Raw genomic sequence first — 13,090 nt, forward strand, 5'->3', positions numbered from 1 at the left:
AATTGCTGTTCACAAGTTTAGAAGAAATACAGTAATTTAACAATTTTTTGTAAAGTCTACCTTAAGGAAGGACTGTGCCTCCTGGCCACCGTCAGAGTCAATCAGTTGAATAGAAACACGATAGATCAGTATTATGGCACTGCCACTCCGATATGGGACACAAGACTGCTGGGTAAGCACGCTGCTGCAATTGAGCAGTTCACTACAGAGTGTCTGCAGATGCAGAGACAGTTGAAGACCCACTACATCTACAGATGAGGTCACGAGGGAATACTCCTCACATGAATCACTTATCGATGTGTTACCAGAAAGCAGCAACTTGTACACTGGAAAGAGGCTGTCTGCAAGCAGAGCAATGAGAATCTCTCATAAACTTGATCCTCGATTGCAATATGGCCATGTATTCAGCATTGTCCACTCTCAGTGTTTCACAAGTACTAGAAGTATATCCTTTATATTCTTCACATATCTGACATACTTCGGTAAACACAAACACAACCATACATTTCCTCATAAGCGTATTGTGATAGTGCTCACAGAAAACCTTGATGAGTGTTTAATGACTACGCTGTCATGAGGCAGCGACGAACAATAACATGCATGAGCCTACAACTATATAAATTAGCTGACATACCATCACTGATCAAGTGAGTTTTGGTTCAAAATTATTTTCTTTATATATTTTTTCCTTTTTACTTAACTATTAGTTGATTTATCTATTGATCTAACGATTGAACAAACCATCGATATATCCATCTATCTATTTATTTATCTACTTATCTGCCTATCTATCTACTTATTTATCCATCTACCTATCTATATATTTATCTATCTACTTATCTATCCATCTACCTATCTATATATTTATCTATCTACTGTATCTATCTATCTACCTATCTATATATTTATCTACCTACTGTATCTATTTATCTAGTTATTGATATATATTTATACCATAAAGTGTTGGCCCAACTGCAGAACTGATTTAAACTATTGGGGTAAAATGTAATTTAAAGATTTATAGAATTAACCATAACCACACAAATCAAGAGAGTGGAACTAAGTCTAAACTACTCAGGTGCTAATAGAACTCCTCAGGTACTAGTCGAACTACTCAAGTACCAGTAGAACTACTCAGGTACCAGTAGAACTACTCAGGCACCAGTAGAATTACTCAGGTACTAGTAGAACTACTCAGGTACTAGTAAAACTACTCAGGTGCTAATAGAACTCCTCAGGTACTAGTAGAACTACTCAAGTACCAGTAGAACTACTCAGGTAATAGTAGAACTACTCGGGTGCTAGTAGAACTACTCAGGTACCAGTAAAACTACTCAAGTACCAGTAGAACTGCTCAGGTACCAGTAGAACTACTCAAGTACCAGTAGAACTACTCAGGTACTAGTAGAACTACTCAGGTGATAGTAGAACTACTCAGGTAATAGTAGAACTACTCGGGTACTTGTAGAACTGCTCAGGTACCAGTAGAACTACTCAGGTACCAGTAGAACTACTCAGGTACCAATAGAACTACTCAGGTACTAGTAAAACTACTCAGGTACCAGTAGAACTACTCAGGTGCTAGTAGAACTACTCAGGTACCAGTAGAATTACTCAGGTACTAGTAGAACTACTCAGGTACTAGTAGAACTACTCAGGTACTAGTCGAACTACTCAGGTACTAATAGAACTACTCAGGTATCAGTAGAACTACTCAGGTGATAGTAGAACTACTCAGGTAATAGTAGAACTACTCAGGTACTTGTAGAACTGCTCAGGTACCAGTAGAACTACTCAGGTACCAGTAGAACTACTCAGGTACCAATAGAACTACTCAGGTACTAGTAAAACTACTCAGGTACCAGTAGAACTACTCAGGTGCTAGTAGAACTACTCAGGTACCGGTAGAATTACTCAGGTACTAGTAGAACTACTCAGGTACTAGTAGAACTACTCAGGTACTAGTAGAACTACTCAGGTACTAATAGAACTACTCAGGTATCAGTAGAACTACTCAGGTACTAGTAGAACTACTCAGGTACCATACTTTAAAGCTAACATTGCATATCAGTGAAGAGTTTGGTCAATTTTTTCCCTCAGCAAAACGTTTTCAATCTTCAGTTCACTTTCCTTGCTAGTAGGTTTCACATAGTAAACAAGGTAGAAGGTGCACCTCAGAGTGTAGCGCAACTTTTTACAAGCATGGTAAAAATATAGTTCAAAGCTCAGTAAGAGGTATGTATTCTGAACACAGTAAAAACTATACCTCTAAACTCAGCATGATAAAAACTATTTTGTCATTATTCATCAACGATTATTTTATGTTTTTCTAAGTAACATTTTGACAGCATCACTTTTTAATTGTACTACTCAAAACCATTTGTTGATTAAAATTTTTACATAACCCATAGGCTCATTAGCAATTAATCTGTTTTAGCTTTTAGAGGCAAAATCAACAAAACATCAGTTTCCGTGTTGTTTTATTACCAACCTGAGCACTCGGGAATATATTGTGGAGTTATCTGTCCTTTATCACAGATGATCGGCTCACTTTCCATCTCATATGCCAGCAGTTGGTCTTTCCCACATTGAATCATGCACTCAGCCCATGTATCATTAGTTTTTTCGCAAGACAACCTGCTAACTTGCAGATTAGCTGCTGCATCGCAGAGCTCCTTCAACTCTACAATTAACACATTCTAGATAAAACACATTCTAGAATTCTCACATAGTACTTTATGAGCAACGATGAAAACCTACAAAACAACTGTTGGTCTTGAAGCACCGTCAGCACACTCTTTGTGTAGTAAGCTACAACGATGAGCTACAGCGATGAGTTACTGCTGATCAGCATCTACTTAAGAGATACTGACAGATCTCAGACACTGACAGATTGTTGTCAGCATCTACTTAAGAGATACTGACAGATCTCAGACACTGACAGATTGTTGTCAGCATCTACTTAAGAGATACTGACAGATCTCAGACACTGACAGATTGTTGTCAGCATCTACTTAAGAGATACTGACAGATCTCAGACACTGACAGATTGTTGTCAGCATCTACTTAAGAGATACTGACAGATCTCAGACACTGACGGATTGTTGTCAGTATCTACTTAAAAGATTTTACATGATCTACTTAAAAGATGCTGACAACAATGATTATTAAAGAATGCTAACAAGATAGTAGTTTATTGATTATGAAGGAAATATAACAATTTATCAACTTATCAGCATTGATCATGAAGGATATATAATAGGTTATCAGAAATAGTTTTTCCATTTGTTTACAAGTAATTTCTACTCTAAATACAGTATGATTTCTTTACATACTGAACTAACAACTGTTCTCATTAGTAAATAAACAGCTACACATACACAGTATTACCTATACAGAACAGCTCCAATGTGACAGGTCAGTAGTAGTGTTGGTAAAATATATAGATTTGTAGTGTATCTTTCCAATCAGCTCAACTTGTCTTAGGCTCCATAAAACTTTCATCTCTGTTTATACAAAACAACTAACCCTTCACATGAATTAAGTCTATTTATCCTAAACTCAATGAGATACTAAAGCAAATGAATAAAGAATTATTAACATATACTGATAGGAAAAACAGTCATCATCTAGAGATGCTCTAATAGTCACCCGACTTGACTAGACAAGTTGTCAGGGCATGAATAGACAAGTTGTCAGGGTATGGCTAGGCAAGTTGTCAGGGCATGACTAGACAAGTTGTCAGAGTATGACTAAAGAATTTGTCAGCACATGACTACACAAGTTGTCAGGGTATGACGAGACAAGTTGTCAAGGCATGACTAGACAAGTTGTCAGGGTATGACTAAACAAGTTGTCAAGGCACGACTAGACAAGTTGTCAGGGCATGACTAGGCAAGTTGTCAGGATATGACTAAGCAGGTTGTCAGGGCATGACGAGGCAAGTTGTCAGGGCATGACTAGACAAGTTGTCAGGGCATGAAGAGGCAAGTTGTTAGGGTATGACTAGACAGGTTGTCAGGGTATGACTAGACAAGTTGTCAATGCATGACGAAACAAGTTGTCAGCACATGACTAGACAAGTTGTCAGGGTATGACTAAACAAGTTGTCAAGGCATGGCTAGACAAGTTGTCAGGGCATGACGAGGCAAGTTGTCAGGGCATGACTAGGCAAGTTGTCAGGATATGACGAGGCAAGTTGTCAGGGTATGACTAAACAAGTTGTCAAGGCATGGCTAGACAAGTTGTCAGGGCATGACGAGGCAAGTTGTCAGGGCATGACTAGGCAAGTTGTCAGGATATGACGAGGCAAGTTGTCAGGGCATGACTAGACAAGTTGTCAGGGCATGAAGAGGCAAGTTGTTAGGGTATGACTAGACAGGTTGTCAGGGTATGACTAGACAAGTTGTCAAGGCATGACGAAACAAGTTGTCAGCACATGACTAGACAAGTTGTCAGGGTATGACTAAACAAGTTGTCAAGGCATGGCTAGACAAGTTGTCAGGGCATGACGAGGCAAGTTGTCAGGGCATGACTAGGCAAGTTGTCAGGATATGACGAGGCAAGTTGTCAGGGTATGACTAAACAAGTTGTCAAGGCATGGCTAGACAAGTTGTCAGGGCATGACGAGGCAAGTTGTCAGGGCATGACTAGGCAAGTTGTCAGGATATGACGAGGCAAGTTGTCAGGGCATGACTAGACAAGTTGTCAGAGCATGATGAGGCAAGTTGTCAGGTGAGCAACCTGATTAGACCTATTACATAGCCCAACTCTGAAAACTGAAGTCTATAATCTATGATGATAGTAGCAGTACTTTTATTTATTAATATATTACCTCCAACTGAAAATTATCTAAAAAAAAATCAATATTTATCATCATACCAAAACCTTTCCATTAGAATATGATATGTTTAAACAAGGGTACTTCACCTGGTTGACAAAGTCAGAGAAACTAAAACAATTGAGTCCATATTAGAAAAGTACAGCTGAGAATTATTGCATGAGACATGAAAAGACGGTCAATATTGGAGCTAAGCGTAAAACCGTGAGTGGTTGACTCTTGTAAGTGTGATAAACCCAAAAGCAAAAATAAAGTCACATAAACATAAAAGAAAGGAACTACTAAAGTTGTAAAAAACATTGCTTTCCTGTTATAGAAAGTCAGAACTTGATGTGATAATCACTGAGTTGAGATATAAACCTCATTGCTATGAAACTGTAAGATGTTTGGCTAGCAGCGTCTCTCCATCGCTACTGTAGTTGTTTATCTACTATTTGGCACCATATGAAGCACCAGAATTGATTACCAAAATGAACATATGCATTAGGTAATCCAGGAGAGATGATCAAGTCACAACTATAAACACACATATGTATACTGTGACAGATGAGAGCAAAATCTCTACAATCAGAGCCCAAGTTAGAGAAAAAGCTAAGACACCACAAAAATATGTTTTTTTTTCATTTTGTATTAATAGCCCAACAAACAGTTATTTCCACACAAAACAAACTGAATTAGTCAAAGTTACAGTAAACATTAGCGGAAGTACCTACCCTGTCTAGTCAAGTTGTATAATTGTCACCTGATGCCATATCAGTTATTACTACTCACCCAATACTGTGACATTGAATGCGCAGCTTGCAGTGTTATTGGCCAAATCGCTGGCTGTCACTTCGACAGAAGTAACTCCATATCTCCACGAGTGACTAAATGTATGGCTTATAGATATGATCAGGTCAGCTTGGTTTGAGGGACGATTGACATACTGCTCAACAGAGTTATCAGAAAACTCAGGCTCTGTTATGTTGACCTTCGCGAGAAGTGTGGACACGGCAGGAGGCGGAGGCACACAGCTTTCCACAACTGGTCTGGTCTGATCCACTATCTAAAGGTCATTACTTCAATTGTCGGGTGCAGTACTACATGACAAGCTACTTGATACTTCCAAGTAAATAATTGGTTAACAGTTTCGATTTAGGTCAAGGTCATTAGTACACTGATCCTACCAATTAATTACCACAGACCATGTATGGCTGACATGATGTTGCGCTAGCCATGATAACACTCCAGAGCATATCTACATTTGTGTGCAATATGACACTCAGCAAAAACCCTTACTCATGGAGACCTGACTCGCATTTTAGTTATTAACTTTTTAAAACTGAAAACTTTGGTCAGCTAAAAGTCATGAAAATATGAAAAAGCTTTTTAAAATCATTGCTCATCTACTGTAGGCTTTTAACAATCCTTAATTAAAAAACTTCTTTTTTTATCGGAAACCACTTTTAATTAATGTTTGAGAGTAGAGTTTTGCATGACAGGTAGTAGGAGATCTGCAAGTTTTGTTGCTAGAAACAACCATGCAAAAAATATTCAGCCACAAAATTTGATTGAGATATCTTAGCGTGTTACCTAGCCTGAGGACCTAGAATGCCTGAGAACTCACTTGAACATAAAAGGAGCACTGAGCCTCATTGGCCCAAACATCCTTCACCCTGAATGTGATAAGATGCTCTCCTACAGGAAACATAGGCACTAGCTGTCCAGGCACCTGTATTACAGACAATATGGGTGAGCTGTCTCGGACCTTTGGAGAGCGGAGCGTAGAAATAGCTGTCATATAGTTCTTGGTGTTGGCTTGGAGTGTGATGTTATCAGGGCATTCCAGCTCGGGTGCTGTATTGTCTGCGGATAAACTGAATGTTGTTAGTGTCTCTACTTGGCAGAATATCTTAAAACTAGCCGAATGCCCAGCGTTGCATGGGCATTAAAAACAGCTTATAAGCAGTGGCAGATAATGTAGTTGTCTGCCACTTGCCATTAGCCTGATACGTTGCCTACGATTAATTTTAGTAAGCTAGTATCCGGATTGCTAAACTTACTAATAAGAGTCGTGAGAGCAAGCGTTTGTGACGTTGCGTAACACAGAGTGCTATGCGTATTTTATTCAATTCATTGCATCTCATGTAGCTTAATGTGGTTAGGTTATCGCCTGGTGGACGGGAGGTTTCACGATCAAATCCAGCAAAAAGCAGGTATTTCATTACTAGATTTTAATAGCTATAGTTGGACACACCGATCGACGGATTCTGAGTTTTATGTATATAAGTGTATTAAAGCAGGAGTAATGGAGTGGAGTAGTACAAAAGGAGTAGTAGAGCAAAGGCAGCCAATATTACTGATTACTAAAATACTCACCAGTACAACTCCACTTGACTTCAGCAGAAGTCCAAACTCCTGCATTGGAGCACTGTTTAAAGATGGGTCCTTCCAGATCGTACCCATCATCGCAAGTAATTTCACAAATAGTCCCATGTTCTTGCTCTGCTCCAGTACAAGCTGTGGGCTTCATGTTACCATTCAATACCGGTAATAAAGCTGGGCATGTCACGTCTTGACAGTAAACTTGAATTCCACTCCAGTGACCAACTGATAGACAACTCCTAGTCGATGTTCCCATGATATTATAACCTGTAATACATATGCAGTCATAAAAAAGATCAGATTATTAGAGCTGACCAAGACCAATCTAATACTTAAATGGTTCTAAACACCAAAAATTGTCCAAGAAGTGACAGTGGATGATAGAACTTCTGAACAAACTAACTACATACGAAGTATTGAGGGGTCTATGGAATCCTTTACTGAACACAAGCTAATGCTGCAAGACATGTTGTTTAGCTGAATAAGACTCTAACTTTGAATTGTAGGTAAGTTGTCTTGGTAGGTAATTGTAGGTAAATTGTTTAGGTAGGTAATGGTAGGTAAGTGGTCTAGGTAGGTAATTGCCCTGTGACTTATTTCTCTATTCTAGTCATCAACCAAATGATATATCTCAAAGGAAACAGACTTGTAATAAGGAAGTCAGTAACTTCTTTTGTCAATATTTTGTGTTTTTGCGGATGGGATGCTCACATCTTCAAGCGCGGATAAACTATTGTCTAACCAGACTTCAGCAGTGCTGATGACACGCAGTTTGTATATGATCACAACTTACAGATTGTTGAAAAAGTTTGAAAGATAAAACAGCCAAATACTGGTTGTAGAAAATCATATACACATATAATGTAAACAGTGATCCCGTGTACTCTACCTTGATTGCAAGTAAATTCACATCTTGTTCCATAGCTAAAACTTTCAGAGGTACACCTCATGAAACCTTGGGCAGGGGCAGATAATTTCTCACACAGGCGCACTGAAAGTACCAACCAATAAGCTATACATGAGCATGCATGAAAGCACCGACTGAAGCTAGTCATGGTTTTTCTTGGTCATCCAGATTATAATAAGTAAGACTTTCATAGGACTTGGACAGGTTTAACTAATGTTCTCCACCCGGATTATAATAAGTAACACTTTCATAGGATTTGGACAGGTTTAACTAATGTTCTTCCGGCAGTAAACGTACATTGACATTGAGCATCCAATCCACTCCAATCTCCGCGACTGCCACAAATTCGCACCCCACTTCCTGATCTAGAATAGCCTGTGTCACACTTGAAACCGCAAGCAGCATTTACTGTGGTGCTGCATGAGCCACCCACAATGCTTCCGTTTATAGGGGCTGTCAGCTGCGGACAATTTACCTACAATATTCAACGAGACATGTAGCCAACAATCCAACTTTTGTAAACATAATTATGAACATAAACAACTATACATTTGTAAACATATGAACATAAACAACTATACATTTGTAAACATATGAACATAAACAACTATACATTTGTAAACATAAATTGAAACAGTTTCTGAGCGATTGTTTACTAAACCATGATATTGATGCCCACATATAGCACACCTTAGCAACAGCAGTCATGACATGTTGACAGTGAGGTGCCAACAACTGCACATATTAAGCTGGATCTGCCAAAAGACTCATCTTAGGTAGTGCAGAGAAATACAAACAAAAGTAGTAAATCAGAAGTGAATTTTTAGATCGACTTGAATAAGAAACTGTGTGATTTGAGACAGTAAGAGGTGGCCACATGGCAGTCTAACGGAAATGTTTGATGGCAGTACACATCCTTTTAGAGCTGAGCTGATGCAGTCAAAACTCTGAAACTTCAAACCACACAGCTTACCTCATGCTCCATTTTATTTGGTTATTCGCAACCAAACTACCGAATCTGATTGCCTAGTAGAGCTATTAAGCAAATGCGACATACCTTTAATTTATTCAGAAATAGTTAATTCAATCATGATTCAAGAAATGGAATCACATGATGGTAGGATAAAAATAGCTTGTTGATGTTGATTTTCTAGGGTTGTTTTGGCATCCTGTAAACTGTAAAGTGTAGCCACTAAACAAACTTTGATGACATCAGTAAAACTATTTGCTCTCCAAAAGCGTGTTTTTGACTGCCACATGGCTAGCCTCTTTGAGATTCCAGGATACACATGCGAGAGACTTTGTGTTGACACAAACCTGATTACATGAGTTTTCTGGTGTTGAAATATAACCAGGCTTACAGACACACTGATTTAGCAAAGAACTTCCAGCAGGAGATATATGATGCATATCAGGACAGGCTCTGCAAGAGCTTTCTTTGTCTTCATCACTGTACCAGCTACCATAGGTGTTTTCTGGACACTCTGGAAACATTCACATCAGAGAAATTATAATCACTATTGTGTAAATCTCCATGTCCATTTCAACCTGTTTGTGACATGACCACCTACATGACCATCTGCATGGCCACCTGCATGACAACCTGTATGACTATCTGCATGACCATCTGTATGACCATCTGTATGACTATCTGTATAACCTTCTGTATGACCACTTGCATCCGCCACCTGCGCAGCCACTTGCACCACCACGGGATCATTCCACGGATCACTCCATAGATCACTCCACGCATTACTCCATGGATCACTCCACGGATGACTCCATAGATAACTCCACAGATCACCACACAGATCACCACACAGATCACCACACGGGTCACCACACGGATCACTTCACGGATTACAACACCAACCACCACACTGATCACTCCACAGATCACCAGCCTTATACAGGAAATTAAAAAGGAAACATACGTAGACACTGATGACTGCGGTGTTCTTTGTAAAATCCAGGCTGACACATGCAGCCCTGAACACCAGTCTGCCTGTCACATATGCACCGACTAAACTGCCTCATGCATCTACAGTCGGCTATTGAGTATAGAGGTCCTTGTAAATCTGCAATATCATTAAAAACATCTAACATAAAATCGATTGATAGTATTGGCTAGTGGAAGCAGAATAATGAGACAGTCCAGTTTTTATAAATCTACAGAGATGTGTCATGGACTCCAAACTGGTTAGATGGTACAAGAATAAATTGGCACAGACTAAGCACTTCACAATTAACGGACACCTGGATTATTACGGAGTTTCCATACAGCGATAGCGTAGCGATACACTCCCATATGGTACTGCAATGCCATTATAGAAACAGTGGTGTCGCTCTCATTCTCTCATGATTCAATGTCAGTATTTGCAAGCGACACACCTGTTTTATGTGCCATACTTGCGCCATAGAAATGGTCTAATGACCAAAGGCGTTGCACTTGTGTGTGCACATACAAATGTGTAGGTATTGCATTCCCGTTGCTTCAAACGCAGACATATGGGTCGCACAACCATCGCTCCACTATAATAGCGCCCTGTGGAAATATGATCTGTTTGTCGGCCAAGCGTAGTGTTCGGCACTGGCGTACCCAGGTGTCGCTACACCATTGCTGTATGGAAACCTAGTTGCTAAACCTCATGAAGTAGCAACAGATGATATGTTTACTTATCTCTTAAGTTTTATTCTTTACAAATTATGCATACTTTGAATTTTGTTTTGGCCTTTTTAGCTATAATGATAATCGAATGCTCAGAACTGGCAGTACCCACCAGCGTAGAAGGCTTTAGCTGAGAGTTGTGTTAGCTGGCTGACATGAGAGAGAATAAAAGGACCAGGTTTGTCATTAGATGGCTCAATATCTGAAGATGACTGAACTGGAGGAAGAGGAGGTCTTCTGCGATAGTTTCTTGTTCTCCTTGGCGACTGTGGTGGAAATCGTTGCCGTGGCTGCGCTCTTCGGTTGGGAAGCAGCTGACGAGGCTGAGGAGAATACTTATGAGAGTATTCTGATAGGCTGATAGTTAGCACTGATCCTAGTTTGTCCAGTAATGCCAGCCTTTCTGGCAATTTCAGTGGAGCTCCGCAGTCGACAAGCACGAGGTACTTATGAGAAGGGTTATACGGACCATACCTCATCAGGACGTTCTATTTTAGACAAAAGAAAGGTATCAAATATTAGTTTCATATATTAATATTTCATAATATAATGGACAGCTTTCTGCCAGGTTATCGTGTTAACATGAGTGTTTGTAAAGTGAGCCCAGTGTTTATGTTGACTGATAAACAGATATGATATGCCTATTGAATTGTACTTTATATCTACTATAATCGGAGCCCAAATTGTCAGAAGCTTTATTATAAAAGATACGGCACCTGGAAATATATACAAATTAGATAGTCCTAAGTTGAACTAGCGTCTAAGGCATCGGGTATGGAAGACTAACCATTTGTCTCAACTGGCAGAGAATATCGAGATGACCCTGTACCATCAGCGTGTGTGATTGCACTTACCTGAATTACATTAAGCAAGTTTGCTGCATCAAAACGGGAAGGCACATTTACATTTCTTTTGAGAGCCTCTTGCAGTTTTTTTACCAGAGTGCAGTAGGTTTTGGAGGAGTCTTCTATTTCTATCTGGTCTTCTATTAAATGCTCACCAACCCTTCAATGATATGAATAAGGTTGGTGAGAGACATTGCTCTGATATGAGCCTACTATCAGAGCAATGATAGCTGATGACTACACAGTTACATTCAATTCATTTTAATGCCTGCGCAATCAAGTCATCAAATGTGTTACCACAATGTAGAGACATGTTTCATCAGATTAGAAAGCAAGGCTTGCATGCAAAATAAATCCATATTCATTAGTAAAAATAGGTGAGTTTTATAAAATTTCAAGCAATTGTACAGAAATGAAGCAGTAACTAAAACCTCAACAGTTCTCTTGTGACCTTCTTGTTCATGGTCAGGTGTTGCTTCACATACACCTCATAGTCGAACAGACTAAAATACTAGAAGTGTTGCTTCACATACACCTCATAGTCGAACAGACTAAAATACTAGAAGTGTTGCTTCACATACACCTCATAGTCGAACAGACTAAAATACTAGAAGGTGTTGCTTCACATACACCTCATAGTCGAACAGACTAAAATACTAGAAGGTGTTGCTTCACATACACCTCATAGTCGAACAGACTAAAATACTAGAAGGTGTTGCTTCACATACACCTCATAGTCGAACAGACTGAAATACTAGTAGGTGTTGCTTCACATACACCTCATAGTCGAACAGACTAAAATGCTCGTAGTGAGTGAAGAATAAATTCCTGAGCTGACCTAGAGTAGGCGAGTCTACCCATTATAGGATGTAATCAAATCTAGAAAACCCAAGCATATTGGATAAAAACAGGAAGATACTAGCGGTTGCTATTAATTACAACCAACTATTATATGTGTAGCTAACCACCCAAATGTAGAGAGCATTCTTACCACATGGATACTCTTGTCAACTCATAATCCACATTGGCATGTTTCAACAGTTTTATTAAAAATTCTTCTAAATGCCTATCAGCGAGCAGCGCTGGGCATGGCAGCAGTAGGATCGCTATCTCTCGACGTATTGTTGTCTCGCTGGTGAGCTCCCTCAGTCTGTAACTCATTTCATTCACTTCCTGCAGGTTGTTGAACTGAAGAGAGTTAACAGCCATCGCATTCACCAGCAAGATGAGGACAACTATTGATGACACACTCATTTTTATTGCTGAACTTCAACCTGGCTCCATAGTAAAGAGACGCTTGGATATCTAGAGATGCTAAGATTTATAAGAACTGTCGGTTAGCTATTGAATAAATTCAGTGGTTAGAAATGAAGCAATAGCGGAGACACAGTTACAAGAAAAGCGGTAAGACAGACGACTAACTTCAATGCCTATAAGTTTACTACAACTGAATGGCTCCAAATCCA

At 39.3% G+C, this 13,090-nt stretch overlaps 1 protein-coding gene across 1 annotated transcript; it reads right to left on the reverse strand.

Annotated features, from left to right (window-relative positions):
- Window positions 1–36: 36 nt before the first annotated feature.
- On the reverse strand, window positions 37–7,460 carry LOC137385870 (sushi, von Willebrand factor type A, EGF and pentraxin domain-containing protein 1-like). Its single transcript, XM_068072449.1, has 5 exons — window positions 7,199–7,460; window positions 6,447–6,685; window positions 5,612–5,885; window positions 2,492–2,683; window positions 37–341 (listed from the first exon to the last, which is right to left on the reverse strand). Exons 1-5 carry the CDS (start codon window positions 7,458–7,460, stop codon window positions 37–39), a joined length of 1,272 nt encoding a protein of 423 aa, XP_067928550.1.
- Window positions 7,461–13,090: the final 5,630 nt, after the last annotated feature.

The sequence above is a fragment of the Watersipora subatra genome, chromosome 1, assembly GCF_963576615.1.
Source record: "Watersipora subatra chromosome 1, tzWatSuba1.1, whole genome shotgun sequence".
Classification (NCBI taxonomy): Eukaryota; Metazoa; Bryozoa; class Gymnolaemata; order Cheilostomatida; family Watersiporidae; genus Watersipora; species Watersipora subatra.